Raw genomic sequence first — 26312 nt, forward strand, 5'->3', positions numbered from 1 at the left:
CATATTTTAGATAGTTTTCTTGGTATTGTTTTTTTTTATCTCGCAACATCTCTCGAGCATCTTGCACTTTCTAACAACTTTTCCATAGTCTTGAAACGCTCAACTCCAAATCAGTTTTAAACGTGTTTTTTTTATTGAATATGCACAAAACATGCTATATTTTCTATATCTGTGTGACAGTGAATTCTTAGAATTTGATTGTTGCAAGATACCAAAGCAGGGACAAGATAAAAGATCATTTGGAATAAGGTATACATGTTACCATTGAATTCTTCAAATAATACATACATGAATTAGAAGTCTCAAATCATCAAAGGTATTCATCCATAATTGGAATAAGATATGCATGAACTACAAGTTTAGAGAATGCTATAGAGAATGGTATAGGAGGTGGAAGGACGATATTCACTACCACAGTCATCAGATGTCTTCCCCTACATGAAAATATTGTGTTTGCATATGCTCTAACAAACATTTATTAATATAATAATGAGCACAACCTATAATAATTTGGAGTTTGCGTTTCAAATTTAGAATTTGGAAAATAGTTGTAAGACCTTGCAAGATAAAGTCACAAAAGTACAATTAAAAGCCAACCCCACTGCTTTCCAATAATTATGCCTACGAAAGACCATCCATTATCCAACGCTTCAAGAGTGAGTGAGGAAAAGTGAGAGAGCGAGACCATTTGGACGAGAGACACCTAGTTTGCATGAGAGCAAGACCATTGAGTAAGACAATTGAGAGCAAGGCTGCTTTTTTATTTGTTCGCAAGTGTAACTTGGTAATTTCACTCAAATTTGACGTCAGCAAATGGTCATTTGACAACTTTTTTTTAAAAAACTGGTTCACTTGACATTGTCCAAATTTTTTCCTAATCTAACTAGTTCAATACTAAGTTGACATCTTTTTAGCGCACTCCCATCTCGCCCCATACCAAAAGCGATGCCATTACAAAATACCTAAATCATGTATCCAGTTTCACAATTTAATTTCAAACACTACATGACTACCACGTTTCAAATTTGTCACATTGTATACCATATTGGTAATCGTGGTTGGGTCCATGGGTTCCATTCGGTCCCTAAAAATTCCACCTCTCATCAAATCTACTATTTCACCCGATGCTTTCTTGCAACTTTCTCTTTATTTCTTTTGCTGGAGTGATTTGCATGTTCACTTTTCAAAACAACGACAGGAAGAAAAATATATATAATACCAAAAGGTTTGCATGTGAGAGGATGAAAATACACATAATACCAAAAGGTTTGCATGTGAGAGGATGAAAATACATATATAAAACAGAATCTAAAATTACAAAAACATTACCCCAATTTCTCAAAACATGTAAAATATAATTAATCAACCTCCAAAATAACATAACAGTAGTAAACCCTTTTCTTTTCCAAGTTGATTTGGTTGGTTTGGGTGCTAAGATCTGCCAAACTTAGTTAAACGTCCTGGTACACCTCCTACTGGCTCCATGCCATTGCTTATACTGTTCGAGAATAGATTTGGACGATCAAGAAGCTCGAAAAATTTCAACTTTGAAAGAGATTCTCGTACTACTTTTTCCGATCATCTCAAAAACACAAAAATCACCAACTTTCAAGTTATTGTCCTTCTTAAACTTCCTCCAACTGCTTGCCAATTCAGCCCTCTTCTTCATCCTTTTATTCATATAGAAACAACAACTACCTTCCCAAGTTCTTCCATCGGAAACTTGAAGAATGCTCTCCATGGACTTTTCTATATGCATCTCTACAAACCTTTTTGGTACATTCTAATCATGACAAAAAAAGAGTGAAAAAATGAGCTGGATGAAATATATATGTGTATATATATATTCTTTTTTATGAAAGAAAACTTAGTTAATTTGGCTTACAAGAGATCGATGAATGTGTGAAGGTGACATCTTGCACAAGAACGAAGGATTTATAGTCATAGATTGGAAAGCGGTAGCATTTGCCATTGCCTTTTCTCGTTGGCTTGTTGTCGTCGACCGTAGCTTCTTCTTGTTGTCCATCAGTTCTACAGCACCAAAGTTAACTTTGCCAATTTTGGAATCTAAGGTTTCTTTTTCTTTGTTGATTATTGATCGGTACAAATAAACAACACACCAAAAGAACATTGATTTGTGTAATTTACTAACAGTGTGTTAGCTACAAGTTTACGATAGAGTGAAATCTTTTGTATTAGAAAAAAATAGTTCAATATACAGAATAAAGACCGTCTCTTGGCTTAAAAAATAGTACACTTCTAAAAGGGTTATCAGTTAGACATGTGTAGAAGTACTTTTGAATTATTAGTATTTATTTGAAGTGTATTAGTTAAGTTATTAAAATTTCAAACGTTTAACTTTAATATAACCAAGACCAAAAACAATCTTATAAGTCAATATTAAAAGAGCCTAGTTTTATAAAATATTATTATAAAAGAATAAACATTTGATGTTTTTCATCAACATCAAACCTCAAACAAGAAACATACCTTGAGATATGTTTGTCTCCTTTTTTACCTTTTCTTCAGCATCATCGATACAAATTATGATCTTCATTGGATATTCGACTTCTGTAGCCGTACGATCAAAGATAACAACGTAAAAGCTCGAAGATTGACGTTCGTATTTAAAGACGAGAAAATACTCCAATCCAACAGAGTAAAACTCTACAAACATTTGCCAACCATCATCATGAAACCACACTCTTGTTCCATCGTTAGTTTTTGTCAAACGTACATTCCACTTTCTACCATCAGCTGCCACCTTGAGACATATTTGGTTAGTTGCAAAAGCTTTTACACCATATTCTCTCACAAACTTTCTTGGGATTTCCTATTAAAAAAACATTATATAGTACTTAAAATGGAAAGACAAATAAGTCAAACAAGGTAACAATTAAGAGACGTTGGATATCAAGAGTAATATAATTTTGCTTACAAGTTTTTGTTCCTTGAGAGCCCTAGCACTAACAACCTTAAAGAAATGGGGATTGTCCGATGCTTTACAAGGTCGTCTAATGACGTCATTCTTTGGATGACTAGAGGAAGCCATGAAGGGAAGCTCTTGTTTAAGAAATTTCCTTAATATAAATTGAATTTCCAAAAACTAAAAAAGGAAAAGAAAAGAAAATTATGGGTGTATGCAATGATGCATGAGTTGGGGATAATGTTGGTTTAGGGTATTGGGTTTTTAACGAAAATAGAAAGAAAGGGGATTATGAGAATTAATGAAGAGATCAGAAGAAGATGGTGAATGTGGTTGAGAGAGTAAATGAACGAAATAGGTAAAATGGCAGTGTTGTACAGAGAGAAATAATGAAGAAAGAAAAGCAAAACAAACAAAATAAAATGTAATGAATTTAAGTGGAGAACATCGAGGTGGAAAAAAAAAACTTACAAACATATACAGGGAAGGGACAATCGATAAGAATGGGAGTGTTTGGGAGTGATTTTGACACTAATCATTTTTGCTATTGTCAAAATTACTTTTATCGTCAACATAAGCTCAACTCAATTAACAGTTGTACGTATCCGATACATTCCAACAAAGCCTAAGAAAGACCATCAATTATCCAACACTTTAAGTGAGAATGAGGAAAAGTGAGAGAGAGAGACAAAGTGAGAGAGCGACACCATGAGTCATTTTGAGAGAGCATGATGAACGATAGCGAGACTTTGGATGAGAGCAACACCAGATGGCACCTAGTTTGCATGAGAGCAACAACATTTTGAGTGAGACAATTGAGGGCAAGACTTGCTTTCTTGCTTTCATACGAGTGTATCTTGGTAATTTCACTCAAATTTGACGTCAACTAATGATCATTCGCATTTGTTTTTTCAAAAACCGGTTCACTTGACATTTCCCTCCAATTTGACAAATTCATCCAAAATCTAACTAATTCATAACTAGGTTGATATATCTATAGCACTCTCATCCCGTCCCAATGCCAAAAGCAATGTCATTACAAAACACCCTAAATCATGTACCCATTTCACAATTTAATTTCAAGCACTAGATGGCTACCACGTTTCAAATTTGGCACATTGTATACCATATTGGTAATCGTGGTTGGGGTCCATGCATGGGTTCCATTTGATCCCCAAAAATTCAACCTCTCCTCAAATCTACTATTTCACCCGATGCTTTCTTGCAACTTTCTCTTTATTTCTTTTGCTGGAGTGATTTGCATGTTCACTTTTCAAAACAACGACAGAAAGAAACATATATAATACCATAGGTTTTGCATATGATAGGATAAAAATACATCTATAAAACAGAATCTAAAGTTACAAAAGCATTGCTCTCTAATTTCTCAAAACATCCAAAATATAATTAATCAACCTCCAAAATAACATAACAGTAGTAGGCCCTTTTCTTTTCCAAGTTGATTTGGTTGTTAAGATGGGCCAACTTAGTTAAATGTCCTCGTACACCTCCTACTGGCTCCACGCCATTGCACATACTGTTCGAGAATAGATTTGGTTGATCAAGAAGCTCGAAACATTTCAACTTTGAAAGAGATTCTCGTACTACTTTCTGCGATCATCTCAAAAACACAGAAATGACCAACTTTCAAGTTATTGTCCTTCTTAAACTTCCTCCAACTGCTTACCAATTCAGCCCTCTTTTTCATCATTTTATTCATATAGAAACAACTACCTTCCCACTTTCTTCCATCGGAAACTTGAAGAATGCTCTCCATGGCCTTTTCTATATGCATCTCTACAAACCTTTTTGGTACATTCTAATCATGACAAAAAAAAAAAAAAAAAAAAAAAATGAGTGAAAAATGAGCTGGATGAAATATATATATGTGTATATATATATATATTCTTTTTTATGAAAGAAAAATCAGTCGTATTAATATACTCATGCATGAAGGAGGGACCATAAAAAAATTTACATTTTTTTGAGAAGCCTGGATTTGCATATGTTTTTGAAGACCGAGGGGCTAATGTTGTTTTCATCCTGTATAGCATTTTTTTATAGAAGCCACATTGAATTGACCGTTACGCTTCTCATAGTTCTTCTGGGGTGTAGATCCCAATCAAGGCTATTCTGATTCCACATTTCTTTAATGCTTCCATGCTTCTTGGTGGTTAAGGCATATAATTTTGGTTTGTATTGAGCCAGAAGAGCAATGTCAGACCAAAGCCCGTGCCAAAAAGATGTTTTTTTTTTCCCATCGTCGATTTTCCATTTTGTTTGAGCAAGGAACCAGTTAACACCATTTTTTATGGAGATTCAAGGGGCCTTGTTGCTGCTATATTTGCTTCCGAAGAGGCTTCTGTTCTGCAAAAAATCTCCAAAGCCATTTCTGTACATTATTACTATTACTATTATAATTTTGGAGGTTGATTAGCTTTGGGATGTTAATGTTTATGTAATCTAATTAGATGTTTATATGCATTTGATATCATATGTGGAACTTTTGGTGTATACATGTTCCTTTTAGTAGGGTTCTTGTTTTTTTAAAAGAAAAGGCTAAAAGAAAAACTCAAAACAAAAGGAATTAACCCACTGAATAAGATTCACACTCAAGTTAAATAATAAACTATCCCTATTGGGAAGATAAACGAGATTTAACAATTCTTTTAGTAGATTTAACGATTCTTTTAGTATAACAACTGTGCTGATAGAGAATCAAATCTTCGATCTCTAATATAGAAGTCATATCAATTACATCCAAGCTAGTGCTAAGCTTAATTTGACAAGGGATTTAACAAATTGTTTGTTGTATGTACATTGGCATAATTTTACTAGAATCCCATCAATTATACTAATATGGATGATGGTTGTTTGATGAATATAATTCAATTGATAGACTGGATATGATGGATAAAGAGGATATATAAACAACTTTTCTTATTATATATATATATAGTATATATAAAATGATGAAAGTAGAAAAACTTTTTGTTCCCATTTTTGTCCTTTCTTTTAATTCATTTACTTGTTTACTACTTTGGTTTTATTATAATTTTTGCCTTTTAACTTTAGTTTTAAATTTGAAATTAATTATTAATTTAATTATTGTAATTATTGTCTCATTTCTCTCAACTATTTACATTCTCTTCTCGTATTAACTTTTTTATATCTTTTTAATCTTTCAAATTCTTCCTCTTGTCTTTTAACTTTATTTTTCAATTTGAAATTAATTATTGTAATTATTGTCTCGTTCCTTTTAAGTATTCACATTCACTTCTCATATTAAATATTTTGTATCTCTTACAACCTTTCAAATTATACCTTTTCAAATCTTTGGGTATAAATATTCCATTTTTTTTCTATTCATGTTCACAAATCACAACAAAATGCTAAAGGTAAAAAAGAAATCAAATCATGTTTTTCTATTATCTTCTAATTGTTTTTTTAATTTTGTTGTCTATTTTTTTATATAGAAGTATGGTTGTGTATATTCTTTCATTTATAGGTTTTCTTTTAGTATACAATATAAGTTGGAGAAACTTGAACCAATTCATGGTTGACATATACATATGTCTATGCTTTTTATGTTTAAATCGTGTAATATATTGAGAATCTTTTTTTTAATGTAACCATGGAAATATTGCTCTTGTTTTTTTCTTCGTTTAATTTTTTTTTATTAAAGCTATTTTATTAATGAAATGGTAATTGAGTGACTTATACTTTGATTTTGTTAAAACAATGTAAATATTGTTGTAATTTATTAAGTATACATACAGATAATAAAATGTGTAAAACAAGAAATATTGAAGTCTTTTCTTTAATTTTTTTTTACCTACAAAATCATTAAAAAAAATTATGATTTCACATTTATAATTTCATAATTTCAAAATAAATATGATTTTGGTATATGTTTTACCCTTTCACTATAACTTTTTTTAGATTTCAATTTTTTCACATACATTTAATGTTTGTGATCATTTTCACATTCAACAAGATAGAAGTTACATTTCCCTAACTTTTCATCTCTTTATTTAAAATTTTTTTTTTTTTTTTTTTGATTCCATAACCCATATTACATAATGCTCTATGTTATTAGGGCCATAACCCATATTACATGATGTAACTTTTCCATCTTCCATAACTGATATTACATAATGCTATATGTTATTTATACAACTAGCAACCTTTCTATCTTCTACTTTATTTGGATATATATAGATTATATAGTTAAGTTTGCAACGTCTAAGCTCAAGATGTTAAGAAATGGAATTTGAATTGTGCCAACGAATCAAATCCAAAGATACATTTGAAAGATGACAAAATTGTCTCTTTACTTGACAAGATCATTTTCGACTATATGAATATAAAAATAATATAAATATTAAAATGACTGTTCCAATTTTATAAAGTTAAGGTAAAACTATAATTTTTTCGTGTGTGATTTTCACATATGGAAAACGGTGTGAGATAATTAAAAGTCATTTAATTACTTTTGAAGTAAATAACAATAGGAATAGCTAAGTAAACTACAGAAGAAAAATAACACAAAGAACTTTGGTAGCCTAGAATACCACGTGGGGAGTTTCGTAGCTCAGATAAAAAAATATTATTAAGATTCAAAGTTGTCAATCAATACAATAAGAAACATTCTTCTTATGTATATGACTATCTTTAAGTACAATATAACTTAAAGGATTCAGGCTCCCCAAAATTCATTGACCATCGTTCAACTATTTTAGTATTCTTTCATATTTCTTATCCACTCGTACACAGTGAGATCACCGGCAGATATTCAGTTATTTGTCATCACAAAAAAAGGTAATTGATGTATTTTCGAAACCTTTCTGTCGAAAGAATGCTTTCAAATTGAATATTTAGTAATGCTCACCACGAACAAGCATAGAGCTTCAATATATAACCACTCTATAAAATATTCGAAATCTTATTTAAAAGATATAGATAAAATATTCCTATTTATGAGGAAGATTTTTATTTTTTTAAAAAAATATCTTTTTAGTCTCTTTTTTAAATAATCCTTTAATAATAAAAAGAATCTCATTAATTTTTTTTTTTTTTTGACTAAAATCTTAACAATGTAAATTGCAAACTTGTTGTTTACTAGTAATACATAAAAGAAGAAAATCAATTGGAATGGAGTAGTTTGATTTCCATTGACAAAAGAGGGAAGAACCAAATTTCTTTTCTTTATAACAACAATAAAAACACAAAATAAGTAAGATCGATACATGCATCGGTGCATCTCAACTTGATTAATCCTTAAACAAAAGATTGTCTCTCCAAATTAATTCAAGCTTGTCATGTCAATATACCTTGACCTCTCACGAACCAAATCGAAAAATGGTAGTTTTAAATAATGACATTTTTTGAATGTTTTTCATCAACTCAAATACACAAATATCACCTTCTTTCAAGCTATTATCTCTAGCAAATTCCCTCCAACCCTTAGCCATTTCAAACCTTTGACATGATCTAGCATACAACCAACGTTCAACGCACAAAATCTTCCAAACCTTTTGATCATCTGATGAAACATAAAGAATCAAGTCTTTGGTCTCCTTCAAATACGTACTTGCAAACCCTGTTGGAATATTCTGCAAAACATTCAAGGAAAATTTCAATACTCGCAATTAAAAACATGTTTTGGAGTAATTTTAACCTAACCTTATTTATATTGAATTTTTACAGGCAAACAAAAGTTTTGAAAGATAACTTACCAAATTACTTGTATGAAGGTATGAACGTCCCATAGTGACCATGAAAGAAGGATTTGTAGTTATTTCTTTGAACTTTGAAGCTTTTGCAAAAATGGTTGATGATCTCTTACTCCAAATCTTCCCTTTATTTATCATTTTGTCATAAGAAAAAATTGCTTCTTAGAGTTACATTTATACAAAAATAATCAATGAAAAATAACAGTAAACACTAAAACAAATTAAATGTAAAATTGAGGCTTAGTTTGTCAACGATTTTTCTTTCATTTTTTTTTAAATTAAGCCTACAAATATTCATCTGATTATTTATGTTTTGCCAATATTTTAAAAAATCCAAGTAAAATTCAAAAACAAAAAAAAAACATTTTTTTAAAACCTTGTTTTTTTGTTTTTGCTTTTGAAATATTGGTAGAGTTAATGTTCAAAAATCAAAAACTAAAAAGGTTACCAAATAGAGTATGAATGTTTAAACATAAGTGTACGTTATGAAAGTTGGATTGATACAATTTTTTTTTTTTAATACACTTACCTTTCTTTAAATCAGAACTTTTCAAGTCTTCTGTGTTCTTCTTCATCTCCACTTCTTGAAGCTCATGAGATCTCCATATGACTTTATTTGCACCAACTTCATCACTTGTTTTCATCTTTTTATACAAAGTTTGAGGAACACATTCATTTTCATGAACTTCTTTCCTTTCTCTTTTTATAGGCAATGTTTCTTGAACTGATTTCCTTTTCTCTTCAAACATTTTTTTGTTATCAAACTGGTTTTTGAAAGAAATTGGATATTCAATTTCTGTGGCAGTTTGATCAAAAATAACAACTTGAAAACAAGAATTGCCTTCATATCTAAATGTTAAGAAATGACCATAATCAATTGAATGAAACTTTACAAACTCTTCCCACCCTTTTTCAAACCATACTTTTTCATTACTTTTTTTTAATCCAACTTTCCATTTTGCTCCACTCACCATTATCTTAAGCCATACCTCTTCAGCTTTTAGAGCTTCTCCATATTTTCTCACAAATTTCTTTGGAACTTCCTGAATTGAAAAGGGCAACAACAACAAAAAGATCAGAAACTTAAGAACTCCTCCTTTAGATAATCATTTGGACTTTTTGTTTTTAAAAATGATTCCACTTGTGTTTTCAAAAACCAAGCCAAAATATGTATTTCGTGATTAATCAAAAAACTTACGAGCTTCTTTTGAGTGAGGGTTTGAGGAAGAATAACCTTGAAGAAATGGGGCATTGAGGAAGACGAGGAAGCCATGGCAATAGGAAGCTTTAATTTGTTGTTTCTTTTTGTTTTTGATTTGAAATTGGGATTGTGAAGGGACAAAAGAAGAACAATATTTATGCTATTAAATTAATAATTAACAAAGAGGTTTGGACTTGGAGTGGTGTGGGTAAGGTAATTATTATGATTAAGGGTTCATTAATTATATGCCTTCAATTCAAATCAGCTTTAAGATCAATATGATATCAAACCCTATTTTTCTAAAAATCTTCAATAGGGTTTTGTGCTGTTGGCTATGTTGGTATAGAGATAATTATCTTTCTTCTTTCATAAATGTTTTAACACACCAACTTTTCATATTTAACATGAACAAAGTTTATATATCAATTAATTGTATCAAGTTCACCCTTCATATTCTAGTAATTAACATCAATATATTAAGTATTAGATATCAAATTTTCATTTTTCCCTTAGATCTTAATCCTTGCAAATCGTTATATATAATACTTCAAATAAACAATAATGGTTATTAGAAGAGAGACTATTATCAGTTTAAATGAATTAAAGATGTTGATAGACAATGATAGACTGTTATTATCTATCACTAATATATAAACTATGAAACTTTGCTACATATATAAATATTTTTAGAAGTTTTGTAATTTGCAACGATTTCTTTTGTTATTATATTAATTTAAATCTTGAAGGCTATGTCTGTTAAAATTTGCCATCTTCATGTGGCTCCTGCTTCTCCAAATGTGAATGATGATACCTCTCCCTACAAAAATCTCTGGAAATTCTAAAATTTCATGGAGATGCAAAGTCTTTCTCTGGTCTCTACGGCAAATGGGGTCCTTACTATCAATTTGATCCAAATGAGATTGAAATCTATGTGCCTGAACCCAAACACAAACTGGTGTGTGATGTTCAAATCGAATAGTGAATTCACTAAACACCTTTTCCTTACTTGTTCCACAGCACAATACTTCTGGAATAGGATCAACTCTTTGATTGGCTGGTCTTAAATGTTTGATAACTTAGAATAGCCTCTGTGACCATATATTCTCCTTAAATACAAAGTCCAAAAAAGGGTTGATTTGCCTTAATCTTCTGGTGGCAGTTATTTGGTCCATTTGGTTGGAGAGTCCAACAATGGATATTATAGCACTCTCAACATTTAAGAAGATATTTGCAATCTCACTAGCCTGTGGACTTCCAAAAGCAAGCTCTTTTCGAACTATCTTCTTCTATTATTTCTTTAAATTTATCTGCTTTCCTTTGATTTTCTCTGCTATGGGCTTCTCTCGAGCCTTTTGTTTTGTACTCTTTGAGAACTATGTTCCCCTTGCACTTTAATTATTGAATAATATTTATTGGAGATGATGAGGATGCTAAAAAGGTGTCCATCTACTAGAAATGCTTGGGTGAACCTCCTAATCGTCGTTAGTTTCTCTTTCAAAATAAAAAATCTTGAACATTAATTTAATTCCTCCCTTTTGGATTTAGTATTAAAAATATCGCATGAGATGTGTTTAATTTTGCAAGTATACTTCTAAATTGTTATAGGAATCAATTTGTTACCTTTACTAGGATTATATTTGAAATTTATTAATGCATTCATGAATGCATACATTTCTTCGAATGTCAATTAACAAATTGGAATTTTAGAATTTATACCTGAATTTAAAAGAAAATATAAATGAAAAGTAAATTGATTTATTTATAAAAGTTTAGAAATAAGAATTAATAATAAAAAATTATAAGTTTTTCATAATAATGTTTATTAAAACGTAACTCAATTGAGGGTTTAAATTGATACACTTGTAAAATCACATGAGTTTAATTAATAATAATAAACACTTATTTATATATATATATGTATGTTATTTGAGCCGTAAATATTAAACCCTATTTTTCTAAAAGTCTTCAATAGGGTTTAATTTGTGTTGCATATGTTGGTATATAGATAATTATCTTCTTTCATAAATGTTCAACACACCAACTTTTCATATTTTACATGAACAAGTTATATCAATTAATTGTATCAAGTTGACCCTTCATATTCTAGTAATTAACATCAATTAATTATTACATATCAACTTTTCATTTTTTCCTTAGATCTTAATCGTTACAAATCCTATATATAATACTTCAAATAATTAACAATAATGTTGATTAGATGAGACTATATTCATTCAAAGAGGTTAATAGACAATAATAAACTTCTATAATATGTCACTAATAAACTATGAAACTTTGCTCCATTTATAAATATTTTTAAAAGTTTTTTCATTTGCAATGGTTTCTTTTATTATTATATGAATTTAAATCTTGGACATTCATGTATATCAATTTATTATTCCCTCCTTTGAATTTAGTATGAAAAATATTGTATGAGATGTTTAATTTCTTTTGTATACTTCTAAATTGTTATAGGAATAATCAATTTATGACCTTTATTAGGATTATATTATATCTGAAATTTATTAATGCATTATATTTGTGAATGCATAGATTTCTTCGAATTTCAATTTACAAATTGGAACTTTAGAATTTATACCTGATCGAATTTTAAAGAAAATCTAAATCGAAAGTAAATTGATTTATTTAAGAAAGTTTAGAAATTTAAATTAAAAATTAAAAATTATAGGGTTTTCGGTATGTTTATCCAAACATAACTCAATTGAGGATTTAAATTGATACACTTGTAAAAGCGCATGAGTTTAATCGATAAAATTATCATTTTAAGATTTCTTTTCTTTAAAATACATTGGATCAATAGGTGCACTCGAACATTCCTACTAGATGGACATCTGGATGTGCTTCTAAGATTTAAAATTGCTATAATCCAAAATTTAAGTGTATAAAATTGAGAATTTTCTAGCTTAAGAAAACATGGGTGAATGCAACATGCATCTATGCATGAGTTGGTGGTAATATGGTTTAGGGTATTTGGTAACGAAGACACTACAAGAAATTCACTTTTTGTCGATGACAAAAATCATTGGCATATCTTCAAAAAATAGTTGGTTTATCTTTTTACATTTGTATTGTTTTTCCACAATTCTTTTGGTTTATACCTAAACACAATTCAAACTATAGAAATAGATAATACTAAAATTTATTTAATGTTTCAATAGAGGTTAAAATTGTTTCTTACACGATTAATATAAGCCAAAACAATGAATTTGTCCAAAATAACAAAAATTACAACAATACATAAATACTACATAAACTTCTAATTTACTTGAAGTGATCTCCAATAGAAAGTTGAACCGGAAAACAAATTAAAAAAAAACAATAGAAACATATTTAATAAACTAATTATAATTTACATTTTACATGGTAAACATATTTTAACAAAAACTTTAATTTGTTAAATAAACATATTTGACAAAAACTTTACGTACTTTAATTTCTTGAAAAATAAACTTAGAATAACAAGTTACGTATTTTTCTCTATAACCAAAACAATAACAACTACATACTAAATAATCAAACTTTACATAACCAAAACAATAATAAAAACAACAATAACTTACAAAACGAAAACTATATTTCTTCCCGTATTCAATAAAACAAATCTAAACTTAAAATCTAAACCTATGTTCATAAATCTTTTTGAAGTTCCTTCTTGTGACGCCATAAATTGTTTGATTAATTCTTTCAAACCGTAAAAAACCAAGCTTACATTTGCAATGAGTAGATGTGCACCAAATATTTTGCTGTCCTTTGAAAACAACAAATTGAAGGGCATTGAGAAAAAGATATAAAAGTTATAGCTTCAAATGTTTGAAAAAAAATGTTAAAACTCAATTACAAAATGTTTAAAATGTAGCCAAATAAGTATCAAACACCACTAAAAGAATAATTGTACTCTTTATCATAAGCTACAAATCTCAGTAATAATAATAATAATAAACGTAAGATGGTCATAATCATTTTATGTCTCTATAATGTATAACAATTTAATCTATGAACTTTAAATTTAGCTTAATTAGTGATTAATTGTTTTTAATCATCATTGTAAATAAATCTATTTAGATTGTATATTATATTACTGTAGATGTTTCTGTAAATGTTGTTGCAAGATTAGTACTAATTTAAAAATAGTTTTAGAAATATGTTTTGAGGTAAAATGATATTAAAATCGAAGATTTAGATGGTAAAAGAAAGAAAAATAAACTCAAAACAATTTAATTTTAAAATTAAACAATGAGAAAATTTAATAAAAGCTTTTTTTAGTTAGTGATAAGTTCTCTTTTGTAATCTTTTTAAATTCAATTGCTTTGAGAATAAAAGAGTTTCTAATTTAAGATAACCTTAAAATTAAAAAAAAAAAAAAAAGTAGTAGAACATAGCTTCACTAGAAAATAATGATCACAATAGTATGTGAAACAAATACAATTATGTGTGGATGATAAAATCGAAAACTTTGAATTGAGCTAACGTAGCTAATTCTAAAAACGGGAAGAAAGTGTCAAAATTTCTAAAGAAAAATTCTCAAGATCTTAAATTTTGATGCAATTTTATTACAAGAAAATTCATTTTATACCACACATGCTTATTATATCTAAAAGAAAAGTAACTAAAACATGATGATCATGAACTGGATTCAGCAGTACTCAACCTTCTATGTAACATCTTTAAGAGCAAAAATCATTAAATTTGTATGTCAATTATGAGTAGTAATTATGTGAACTTAGTTGTTAAATAAAATTATAATTTATTGGTTCTAAAATGTTTGCTCTAAGAATTAAAACAAAAATATATAAATTCCATTTACACTCATCAATCCACTGCTTTTCTAATAAAATCAAAGAAGGAAAGAAAGGTATGTACGCATTCTTAAACAACAAAAACCCATTTAAGCATAACCAAATAAGGAGAGAAAGGTATGTATGCATTCTTAAATAAAATAAAGGACAAGGAACACAATGCAAACAAAACTCTAAGAAGTTGAAATTGAAACAAGAACAGGCATATGAATTATAGAAGAATGAAAAAAAAAATGATAAATTGACAAGAAAGTAAGAATCAAAAGAAGGGAAATTTGAACTTACGAAGAAGAATCGGAGAAAGAAGAAAAAAAGAGAGGAATAAAGGCACTCCAACGACGGCGATTGATGGAGACTTGTGGGGGTTGGTCGCAAAAAAAAACGTCTATAGAGAAGTTCTTCGGCGGCGGCGGCATATATTTGGAGAAAGAAATAGAATTGGAAAGAAGAAAAACCCTACTTTCGTTTTAAAAGAACAGGCGACGGTAATTTTAATTCCATCACCATTTGTCCACCTAAGCCGACGGCCATAATACACCAACGGCATATGTCTACATATGCTGACAATACAAAAATATGTCGTCAGTAAAAACCTATCTACGCCAACGCTATAATTTTTGCCGTCGGCGATTCTACTTATTACCGATGCTAACACAATCCGTTGGCGTATACCACTTCTACCGACAAACTTTAGGGGTGTCGACATATTTGTCGTGGACAAAGGTAAATTTCTCGTAGTAAGAGAGAGAGAGAGTGGATTTTGAGAATTAATGATGAGATAAAAAAATTGTAAAAAATAAAAGCAAACAAACCAACAGGGAAAATGAATTTAGTGGAGAAGATATGAAGTAGAAACAAAAGACAAATAAGGAAAAATAATAACATGAAGATATAAAAAATAGAAAAAAAAAGTAGTAATTGTTTGTTTATAGAAGAAGACTCATTGACTAAAAAGATGTGTTGAGATTGAAGAAAAGGTTTAGACCAACATCATTAATAACATGTTCAATATCCTTTCTAATCAACATTTAATAAACAAGATTTTTATCAACCTTTTTGCACTTCACCTAATCTCTTGATATTCCCATAAATTGACAGCACACAAATAAAGATTCTCCATTAAATAAACTTAATATAATCTAGCTGTTAGTGTTTAATTAGTTTATTTAATCAATTTGCATGCAACCACACTTTTTTAAAGTTCATTTCTTAGTCAATATAGATAGAAAAAATTATTGAACTTTTTCTTATTCCTCAAGCATAGTTCAAACTCATGGCTTCTTCCTCCCATCACCAACCAAACAGCATAGTTAAACAACCCGATAAAGCATTATTGCACAATCCCCACTTTTTTAAGGTTGTTCTTGATGATGCTCTCAAGGAACAAAAACTTGTAAGCAAAAAATTCTATCTATATATATCTATGTCTTTTGTAATTATCTCCTTCCATGTTAAACTCTACAAATGTGTTTCTTTAATTTTTATGTCTAGGAAATCCCAAGAAAGTTTGTGAGAGAATATGGCCTACAAGCTTTGTTAAAGGATCAAGTATGTCTCAAAGTGAGGGATGGCAAAGAATGGAATGTTGGGTTGACAAAGAGTAATAATGGAACAAGAGTTTGGTTTCATTATGGTTGGGAAAAGCTTGTAGAGTTTTATTCTGTTAAAAGTGGCTACTTTCTTGTGTTCAAATATGAAAACCAATCTTCGAGTTTATATGTCGTCATCTTTGATCGTACTGCCACGGAAATTGAGTATCCCGTAAAGAAAATTAGTCTCGATAAATCTAAGGAAAGGGTAAAAATGGAGACATATTTTGATGATGATCTTGACCTAGGTATGTTTCTTTGCCTAAGAACACCTTTTTTTTTATTAATTGTTTACCTAAGGTATATATGTTTTTCCATGCATGCTTTGCACTATTTATTTATATTATCTAACTTTTATTTCATAGATTTCAAGGATGGTGATCTTAGCTTTGGGGTGAAGAAACCGACGAACAGCAGGTGGAAGCCGCCGTCGACGGGGAGCCAGCAAGCAAGGGCGATGGCGAAAGCTAACAGATTTCAATCCATGACTTTGAATCCTTCTTTCATCTGCAAGGTTTGGCCTTCACACATTCATCGCACAAAATCTCTTGTAAGCAAATTTAACTTCATTTTTTCTGCTATAAAAAGCATTGAATATTTTATATAACATATTTTAACTTCTTTTTTTTTTCTTTTCATTTTATGGAAAGAGTATACCAAAAAGTTTTGCTGACATGCATGTGGAAGATTCTACCACAAAAATTATACTCAAAGCATCAGATGGAAGAATGTGGAGTGGTGGTTGTGGCTTTTATTGGACTCCTTATAAAATGCAAAGGATGACTTACTTTAAATATGGTTGGAAGAGTTCTATTCGAGACAATTACTTAACAGTTGGAGATTTTTGTGTTTTTGAAATGACTGGAAAAAACTGTACAACAATCTCTTTCAAAGTTGAAATTTTTACAGCTTCTTGATCAGCTATATATATCAAGTTTGGGTGCCTTTTTGGAAATAGGGTAATCATGTATTTTGTTTGTCTTAGGGTTTTGTGTTTTTATGTAACTTGATCATATATATGGAACTTTGTGGTACGATTAATGTATGTTTATTTTGATTATGGTGTTGAAGGACTGTGGTTGCGACTTATTTGTTAGCTGGGCATGCTATCTCTAGCTGTGAGGGCAGGGTATGAGTTGAACATATTTCTACAATGGCTTGAATCTGTATCATTATGATTAGGGATATAAAGATTTAATAATCTACCAATGTTTAGACCGAGTTAGAACTCTAACAATATTTATTATTAATAGATTCTAAAAATAGATTTTTTTGTTATATCTTTATAAATATTTTAGTTCATTTTGCTATATTTAAAACAAATTTATTTACTAACTTTCATAACAGGGACAATTTGTATTTGTACATATACTTTCAAATTTCTAATAATTTAATTCTCATGTGTATGCTACAAATTATACTCATGAGGATAAATAGTTGTTACAAAATTAAAAAACTTATGCATCTTGAATGGTAACTAAATGCAATGTTAAGTACTCAGTTGTTGCTTCTGTAAAATAAATAAACAAATTAGGAAATATAGAAAATGATTAATTAAAAAAAAAAAAAGAAGACTCGGCTCAAGATTTGTAAAGAAAAGTGATAGATAAAATAAACTCCACAACCAAAAGAATTGAATAAGAAAGAGAATGAAAAACTCCTCAATAATTATAAGGTGGTTAGTTTATTAACTTTTAAATATTAATGATCCTTCTCATTACCCAAGATGAAATGTATGAAATCATTAGCCATGCATCATTTTTTGTCAGTCCACTAGTGAATACACTACAATATGTGACACTTAGAAATGATTCTCTGTTTCTTCAAATATTTTCTATCCCATATAAAAAGCCATAAAAGTACTCATAGATAATTTTTAATCTCGATAGTCTCTCACATAACAAAGTAGTAGTAATCTACTAGTCAATGTGGTCATATATTGTGAACATGTGGCATAAAACACATGTTACACTATTTTATACCTTAACATAAAAAAGTGTATGCACATCAATTATATAATATTTTAAGTTCGAATATATTTAACATCTAACTTGAGTATATGCTACCCTACCTTGTTATCCAATCAATCAATGATTATTAGATGAATTATGCGATTTTGTCATTATCCAAATCTCCTTAATCACTTACCAAGAGCGATATTTTATTTCAAGTATACACTCCCCCTTTTTTTTTTTTTTGTATTGTTAGACATAAAAATACTTGAAAAGTATCTTATTTTTTATCAACATGAAAGCCAAAGACATGCTTGCACAAAGAATCCTTTTACTATCCTACATACTTTTAAGTCTATGTCTTAGGTATATATACGCATATTATTACAAAGTACGAAACTTTATTCTATAATACAAAATAATTTACAATTTCAATGTTGAGAGTGCAAATTCAAAACCTAATCTAAGAAATTTACGTGACTATTAGAAACATCTCTCTACGAATAAGGTTAAGATGACCATCTCCAACCATATTGCTCGTTGATACATAAATTGCACACTCAGTTTTCTTCTATACAAACCATTATATCTCACTAGAATAAATCTCTTCTTTCTTTTATATATATATAGCTTTCATAAAATAAGCTACGAAGGAGAGTAAAAAATTAGGCCTTAATTTTCGTGCTCCCTCCATTCCTTATTCTTGAACCCTCATATATGCTCTCTCTTATCCTAATCTTTCGACTAATAATATAACAAAATTGTACTTTAAGGTTAGTGGGTTTTCTCTTAAGGTGATATTTTGGGATTCCTTCATGAACCTATGGCAACCTGACTATAATAGTTTACTAACATGATTGTGTTGGGTTAATCTTATTATTTAATAAAGGCTGTTTTATTTGGGATAAAAACATGTTTCCATCGAAACAAATATGTTGGGTCTATCTAAAGAAAGCTACTAAACCCATTCCTCAACCTAACTCTGTAACACCTCTAAGTTTTCATTCTAATATTCAAGCCACAAGCAAAATTAAATATGACATAGAAATGCATCTAAAAATATACCAAGATTACTTTCTATATTACTCCAATGTAAAGGATTGAACTAGAGTTATGCTTAGGAACGTGAGGAATTGTTTCACACAGACATCTTAGATATCTACGAAAATATTCCTACAAAACAAACATGGTAATCTAGATGTCAGACATTTATAATTTTCAAGATTTTGACTATCTACACTTTTTCAAGAAACAAATTATCTCATGTAAGTTTGTTTGATGGTATCTTAAAATATGAGACTATGGTATTTACAAATACATTAGAGATGATAAGTTTATAAGATAGTTAAGGTAATTATTTGGAAATATAATCAAACTAATGAAAAGTGATTTTTATTATTGTTATCATTGTTATTATTATTATTATTTAGTTGTTGGAGTCCCATTTCCCATTCAGTTTCAATGAAGAACCACATAATTTCCTCATGAGTTTTCTTCACATTTTCATTCTCTTCATGATTTTGAAATTAGTTCTTCAGGACTTTGATCACTTAAAAACCAACAGTTTGTTGTATTTCCATTGTTCAAATTCATACCACAGAAAGAAACTCAAAATTTCCAAAATCTTCTTAATGGCTAATCTCTTCAGTTCCCCAAATCCCCATTTCTTCAAGGTCATTCTCCACCAAACTCTCACCCAACAAAAGCTTGTAAGTAATCAATCAAACAAACGATGAATCACATTCTCTAATTACTTCATTTCTTTACTTAATTAGATCTATTAATTTCTTCTCAGGAGCTTCCAAACAAGTTTGTCAAGAACAATGGCGGTTCTATGTTATTCAACAAGGTCACTCTCTTCCTTCCCGACGGCGCAAACTGGAAAATACAACTCAAAAAATCAGACGGAAAAATCTTTTTCCGGAGAGGCTGGCCGGAATTCGTCCAGTTTTATTCTGTTCAACCTGGATATTTCCTTGTGTTCCAGTTGAAAGGAATTTGTTGTTTTAATGTCCTCATTTTCGATACCTCCGCTACCGAAATCGATTATCCAATTCGTGGTTTACTGGATATTATTCCGAAAAGCAGAAACGAAGATGAAGAGGAATCTATTCAGATACTGAATGAGATGGTTTTGAAGAAGAGGAGAATGGAGAAAGAGGAGGAAACACCGGCTTATCGTTCATTGCGAGGACTCAAGAAGATGATGAGGAAGAATGCGAAAGTGAAGATCGCTAAGAATCGAGGAATCACTAGCGATGAAGATGAAGAAGACCTGGAAACGGATAACTCACGGAGACAGAGTAATCACAGAGGAACAGGTTTGTGCGCTTAATTTCTTTGAAATTTAATTTGAATTTCAGCAACCAGATCTAAAATTGGATGAATATAACAATACCTACCGATTTCAGCGTATAATGAGGGAGACGATGGCCGAGTCAGTCCGGAATCGATGAGACCGATGAATCCAAGGAAGACGCCACCAGCATTGACGGAGAATCAATTAGCGGTTAAGAAGAGAGCGAGCAGGTTCAAATCGAGGAGGAATAATCCTTCATTCATGGTGACGATGAGACCTTCCTACATCCAAACAGGAAATTATCTGGTAAGAACAAAATACTTGGATTGAAAAAAGAGTGAACACAGAATAATTTTGATGAATTTGATTTGCAGAGCCTACCGAGGAGATTTGGAGAGAGGTACATAAAGGAGTCGGTGGATGTGAAGCTGGAGGTCGGCGACGGGAGGAGTTGGAGAGTGTGGTGTGGAGTACGATGGGCGTTTACACGGCGGCGAACGGAGTTGAAAGGCGGTTGGAAGAGATTCGCGGTGGATAATGAGTTGAAGGAAGGCGATATTTGTGTGTTTGAATTGATGGAGAAAAACGACGCCGTTTTATTTAAAGTCGCCATTTTCCGTCTTCCTAATGCTTAATTTGTTGGTGTTAAACAAAATTACACTTTTTTTAAGGCTATTTTTAAAATATAGCAATAAGAACAAAAATTTTTATATAATATAATTAAACATCGCACTTTATCAAAAATAGGTTATTATACGTATTTATTTATATCAATACAGGTAGCAATTTATCGTGCAAATAGATTATGATATTTACTAAATTTATAAATATTTTCATAAATTTTATCTTTTGAAATAACTTTTCTTTCTTTTAACATGTATTTTAGATTGAACTATCAATCTCATGTATATAATTTAAAAAACAAACAAACAATACAAAATTTTATTCGTCCAATAAAAGACAATCTAATTTTGAATTTTCAAATTTTCGAATGTAATCGTAATAAATAGTATAGATTGATTCAATTAGGAGGATAAATTTATCAAAAATTATAATTTTAATGGATAAAACTATTATTTGTTCAAATGGATAAATTCAAATTTTACCCAAAAAAATTCAAATATAATAAAATTTTAAAAATAGATAAATAGAATTATAAATAATTGACCAAAAAAATAGAATTTGATGAACAATGGGTTGTCCTTTCCCTTCCTTCCCTAACGTCCTGACTTTTTGTCCTTCACAATGTTAGTTGGCGAAGTTTCTATGTTAAGAAATTATGGTTTCCACATTCCATTCTCCATCTCCGATTTCATCCTCTTTATACAAAACCTAAAATCCCTCTCTCTCTCTCTCTCTCCCCCTCTCCCTCTCTCTCCATTCTTTTTTATGAGAATCTCGCAATGCTAGGCGGCGGAGGCTCATTCAGAGGTGCCCGAGATTTCTACGAACACAACAACAGCAACAGCATCCCACGTTCCAACGAGCTCATCAAATCCCCCTTCGACGACTCCGACATCTCCCCTTTTCCCTCCTCCTCCTCCTCCACTGCCGCCGCCACCGCCAACCAACCCATTTTCCCTTTAATGGACACCGACCCCGACCCCGACCATTCCTTCTTCGAACCCGCTTCTACTTCTCCTTTCACCAGATCCCCATGGTCCTCCCATTTGAACTCCGATGCCTTACCTTCCCCCGCTGACGACACTTCCTTCCTCCCCAATATCCTTATGGGTTCTCTCGTCCGCGAAGAGGGTCATATCTACTCTCTCGCCGCTGTAGGGGACCTTCTCTATACCGGATCCGACAGCAAGAACATACGTGTTTGGAAGAACCATAAGGAATTTTCCGGTTTTAAATCCAATAGCGGTTTGGTTAAATCCATTGTAATCGGCGGGGGAAAGATCTTCACCGGTCATCAAGACGGTAAGGTTCGGGTCTGGAAAATCTCGAGTCGTGACCCAAGTGTTCATAAACGAGTTGGGACTCTCCCCACTTTAGGCGATTACATCAAATGTTCGATGAAACCCAGTAATTATGTGGAAGGGAGACGACGGAGGAGTCTCTGGATTAAACATTTCGATGCGATTTCGTCACTGAGTTTAAGCGAGGATCAATCGTTTTTGTACTCTGCTTCATGGGATAAAACTTTTAAGGTCTGGAGAGTTTCCGATTCGAAATGCTTGGAGTCAATTCAGGCTCATGACGATGCTGTTAACACTCTGGTTTCAAGTATCGATGGATTGGTTTACACCGGGTCAGCCGACGGTAGCGTTAAGGTGTGGCGGAGGGAGCTTCAGGGGAAGGGAACAAAACATTTTTTCTCACAAACTTTGGTTAAACAGGAATGTGCGGTTACTGCTCTAGCTGTCAACGATGACGCTACTTTCGTTTATTGTGGTTCCTCCGACGGGGTTGTTAACTTTTGGGAGAGGGAGAAATCGTTGTCCCACGGCGGTGCTTTGAGGGGTCATAAGCTTGCAATACTCTGTTTAGCTACCGCCGGACGTTTATTGTTGAGTGGCTCAGCGGATATGGGGATTTGCGTTTGGCAGAGGACGGCTGCAGAACATATTTGTTTGTCGGTGTTGACGGGCCACACCGGGCCGGTGAAATGCTTGGCCGTAGAGAAGGACAGTGAAGCCGGTGAAGGTGAACGGCGGTGGATTGTTTATAGTGGGAGTTTGGATAAGTCGGTGAAGATGTGGAGAGTATCGGAACAACCACCGGCGGCCTTCCAAAAACAGCCGTCTTTCATGCCGGAATGCTCTCCGACCGCCGGACTCTTGGTAAATGCTCCCAGTTTCGTTATTCGAGAACAGTAACAAAAAAGAAAAAGAATTAAAATATGTTCATTACACAAAATTTACGGTTAGTAATAATTTTGTTCAAAATTATCATTTAGTTCATAAACTTTTGAAATCTGTCTCCAATTAAGCCTCTAAAATTTTTAAAAATGTTTAATAGGTCCATATTTATTAAATTTTTTAAACATTCAAACCTCCATTGGTAACCCTTCTATTTTCTATTTTTTATATTTGTTTAAAGATATTTTTAAATATAAAAAAGTAAACTAAAATATTCACCACATATAATAAATTTTTGAATTCCATTAACGATAAACATCAATAAACTTATATAATTGTCTATCAATATGAACAAACATGTTTATCATTGATAGAACCTAAAATTCTATTATATTTCGTAAATATTTTGTTAAATTTATTATTTTTTGCTATAAAAAAAATTAATTTTTAAATCAATTACCATGTGATTTTTTTAATAAACAAAAATTGAAAAAAAGTTATCAAATTTCAAAGTTTGCAATAAATTAGAAATTTGATATAGAAAAAAAAAAAAAAAAAGGATGGACCTATTATATATTATTGAGTGGTAGAGGGTTTATTAAGAGGGAAAGAAAAGTAGTTTTGTTGATAAATGTAGAAAGAAAGAAATGAAAATGTAGTGGATTTTCTATTTTTAGTGATAAAACTCATTTACTTATTATTAGATGAAATTAGAATTAACGCTACAAAATTATTCGTTCTGTACAAATATTTATGGATATGTAAATGTCTTCTTTTTTTTTTTAATTATTTTTTGTAATACTTTATGTGAAAAATATATATTATTTAGTGTTAATGATAGATTGCTAAATTTTGGTAGTTGATTTTCTAAGCTTGTGAATGTCATTTTTGTATAATTTCAATTTTAAAAATTAAAAATATTCGCATTTAAATTTTCTAATTAAAATAATAAAAAAAAAATTAAAGAGGAGAGTTTTGAGATTTTGAAATGGGAAATTGTAAAAAAATTGTTAAATTTGACAAAGTAATTTTTTTTAAAAAAAATCATTTCTTACATTTGATTTATGATTTCTTAACATTTGTGTGAAAGAAAATTATTATTTGATTAATTTTTAAATCCTAACCTATGAAACAAATTTTTCTTTTAAATATTCCAGATTTGTTATACCTTTTGATCTTCTTTCTTCTCTTCTTTTACAAATTTTTTTTATATTTTTTAAAATCATGATATTTGTTTTCAATCAATCATAAATCTTATATTATTTTTTTTCAAAGTGTTATTTGGTTCAAGATCGTGTATTAAATATAAAAGATCTTAGTACAGAATTTTGAAAAAAAAATTGTTGAGATATTGGTACGTGTGTTGATTTGTACATTTTTTTTGTATTTTCATTATGGGTTTGTAGCCTTTTTTCCATTTTTGAAATTATTCTATACAATATAAATATTTTACCGATTTTTATAAGAGAAAAAAAACTTATTATTTTGTTGATATAATGAAAAAAAAATTAAAAATACATAATAACATATACGAAACACTAACAAAAATAATACAAGATTTATGATTAAATGAAATCGAAGGGATAGGAATTTATTTTAAGAAAAGAAATCGTTTTGCCCCCTTTTTTTTCTTTTAGAAATCATAATCAAATTCCAAAAAGTTGTTCATTTCGATTGAGAAATTTTTTACATACTCAAATTTGAATTTTATTTTTTGTTTTGGTTTTCAGTTATCTCAATACATTGCTATCAAAGCATTGTTCAATCTTGAAAGTATCTCAAGCGGTTGGTGGTGCATTACAGAATCTATATCATCTCGGATTTTAGGTTTGAAAACGTTACAATTTCGATACGAATATATTTCTTATTTTAAAAAGGTTATATTAGTATTAAATTTCTCTAAACTTTCCAATATTGTATTTAATAAGTTTTTAAACTCGGAAAAACAATAATCAAAAGGCTTTTTTAAAAAACTTTGTACAGTTACGTCTTTTAAAGTTTTATAAGTGTGTAATAAAGTCTTTAAACTTTTAATTTGATGCGACTTAAATTGCGACTCATTAAACGTTTAAAGAAACTATGTATGATAATATCAACTTTAACCCTTTTGAAATTGAGAGTTTAATTTCACAAGGAGATATATTGAACACAAATTGTAAAGAGTTTTGGAATAATAATTGTAATTTAACTTAACAATTCTTATAATAATAAATTGAAAGAAATTCATGAAATTCCGGCCCCATTTGTTAAGTGTTGTGTTCTTGCTACTAATTTTTTGGTTAGATAGCTAATGAGATTTTTAGTGGTGTACAAACACCTACGAAATGAATGTTTGAGTATTCGTACTGAGATTATTACGTATTATAATGTAATCAAAAATTCATGTTTGAATTGAAACTTTCAAACTCAAATTACAATATTAAATTCATTTCATTCTTTTTTTACTTCAATAATTCTTTTTTTTTATTTGCATTATGGTTGTGAGAGTGAAATGTTGGTGTTGATTTCCTTGTACTAAATGTTGGTGTTGATTTCCTTGTACTAGACTTGTGCATAAATTTTGATTTGTCTAATTATATTTTATTGTTTAATTCATATTTTGGTTTTGTAAACTTTGTAAAAAGATGGAAACATTAGAAAAGTACATTTCCATAATAGGCTAAAATTCTTTATTTGAGATTTCATTGAAAATATTGTAAAATATAATATAAAATCAATCAACATGTTGACAATCAAATCTTGCACAAGTTCATCATTGTCGTCCCTTGTGACCTTAACCTCCAACTTGCTTTTTCTGGCCTACTTTCATTTTTCAATAAGAGATCATCCGACCCATGTGGTGTTATCGAACCTATGTTAGAATGTATAATCAACTAAACACACAAGAAATAAAGTCAAGACTCCTTCCAAGAATACTTTTCTCCATTAGCTCTTCCTCACTAGCCTCATTCGAGTTGTAAAATAAAACTATTTATAACGTTTTCTC

At 30.3% G+C, this 26312-nt stretch overlaps 4 protein-coding genes across 6 annotated transcripts; 2 read left to right on the forward strand and 2 right to left on the reverse strand.

Annotated features, from left to right (window-relative positions):
• Positions 1-1373: 1373 nt before the first annotated feature.
• Positions 1374-3052, reverse strand: LOC103497525 (B3 domain-containing protein At3g18960-like). The gene is made up of 4 exons (XM_017046673.2): positions 2939-3052; positions 2491-2833; positions 1886-2031; positions 1374-1783 (listed from the first exon to the last, which is right to left on the reverse strand). The coding sequence occupies exons 1-4, from the start codon at positions 3050-3052 to the stop codon at positions 1523-1525; spliced, it is 864 nt and encodes a 287-aa protein (XP_016902162.2). The 3' UTR covers positions 1374-1522.
• A 5111-nt stretch (positions 3053-8163) lies between these two features.
• LOC107991566 (B3 domain-containing transcription factor VRN1-like) lies at positions 8164-10367 on the reverse strand. 3 transcript variants are annotated; one of them, XM_051079379.1, is made up of 4 exons: positions 9651-10367; positions 9191-9425; positions 8665-8786; positions 8164-8541 (listed from the first exon to the last, which is right to left on the reverse strand). In XM_051079379.1, the coding sequence occupies exons 2-4, from the start codon at positions 9408-9410 to the stop codon at positions 8269-8271; spliced, it is 615 nt and encodes a 204-aa protein (XP_050935336.1). In that variant the 5' UTR covers positions 9411-9425; positions 9651-10367; the 3' UTR covers positions 8164-8268. The 3 variants fall into 3 exon arrangements, with proteins under 3 accessions (XP_050935336.1, XP_050935335.1, XP_016902166.2); XM_051079378.1 differs by having other exon boundaries at positions 9633-10367; XM_017046677.2 differs by having other exon boundaries at positions 9191-10367.
• Positions 10368-15952: 5585 nt separating this feature from the next.
• Positions 15953-21154, forward strand: LOC103497522 (B3 domain-containing transcription factor VRN1-like). Its single transcript, XM_051079039.1, has 7 exons — positions 15953-16072; positions 16171-16516; positions 16634-16782; positions 20016-20069; positions 20208-20541; positions 20632-20825; positions 20894-21154. Exons 1-7 carry the CDS (start codon positions 15953-15955, stop codon positions 21152-21154), a joined length of 1458 nt encoding a protein of 485 aa, XP_050934996.1.
• Positions 21155-21742: 588 nt separating this feature from the next.
• On the forward strand, positions 21743-25938 carry LOC103497521 (protein JINGUBANG-like). The gene is made up of 2 exons (XM_051079380.1): positions 21743-23308; positions 25057-25938. The coding sequence occupies exons 1-2, from the start codon at positions 21923-21925 to the stop codon at positions 25276-25278; spliced, it is 1608 nt and encodes a 535-aa protein (XP_050935337.1). The 5' UTR covers positions 21743-21922; the 3' UTR covers positions 25279-25938.
• Positions 25939-26312: the final 374 nt, after the last annotated feature.

Source organism: Cucumis melo, chromosome 11, assembly GCF_025177605.1.
Source record: "Cucumis melo cultivar AY chromosome 11, USDA_Cmelo_AY_1.0, whole genome shotgun sequence".
Lineage (NCBI taxonomy): Eukaryota > Viridiplantae > Streptophyta > Magnoliopsida > Cucurbitales > Cucurbitaceae > Cucumis > Cucumis melo.

Coding starts and splice junctions, on each gene's coding strand:
- LOC103497525 (XM_017046673.2), bottom strand. CDS start 3,052: ATGGCTTCCTCTAGTCATCCAAAGAATGACGTCATTAGACGACCTTGT. Junction 2,834..2,938: donor CTCTCAAGGAACAAAAACTT/GTAAGCAAAATT, acceptor TTTTTTTAATAG/GAAATCCCAAGAAAGTTTGT. Junction 1,784..1,885: donor CACACATTCATCGATCTCTT/GTAAGCCAAATT, acceptor TGTCATGATTAG/AATGTACCAAAAAGGTTTGT.
- LOC107991566 (XM_017046677.2), bottom strand. CDS start 9,635: ATGGTGAGTGGAGCAAAATGGAAAGTTGGATTAAAAAAAAGTAATGAA. Junction 8,787..9,190: donor AAGTTCTGATTTAAAGAAAG/GTAAGTGTATTA, acceptor TGATAAATAAAG/GGAAGATTTGGAGTAAGAGA. Junction 8,542..8,664: donor ACCTTCATACAAGTAATTTG/GTAAGTTATCTT, acceptor AATGTTTTGCAG/AATATTCCAACAGGGTTTGC.
- LOC103497522 (XM_051079039.1), top strand. CDS start 15,953: ATGGCTTCTTCCTCCCATCACCAACCAAACAGCATAGTTAAACAACCC. Junction 16,517..16,633: donor TGATGATGATCTTGACCTAG/GTATGTTTCTTT, acceptor TTTATTTCATAG/ATTTCAAGGATGGTGATCTT. Junction 20,070..20,207: donor GTTCTATGTTATTCAACAAG/GTCACTCTCTTC, acceptor CTTGTGTTCCAG/TTGAAAGGAATTTGTTGTTT.
- LOC103497521 (XM_051079380.1), top strand. CDS start 21,923: ATGCTAGGCGGCGGAGGCTCATTCAGAGGTGCCCGAGATTTCTACGAA. Junction 23,309..25,056: donor CTCCGACCGCCGGACTCTTG/GTAAATGCTCCC, acceptor TTTGGTTTTCAG/TTATCTCAATACATTGCTAT.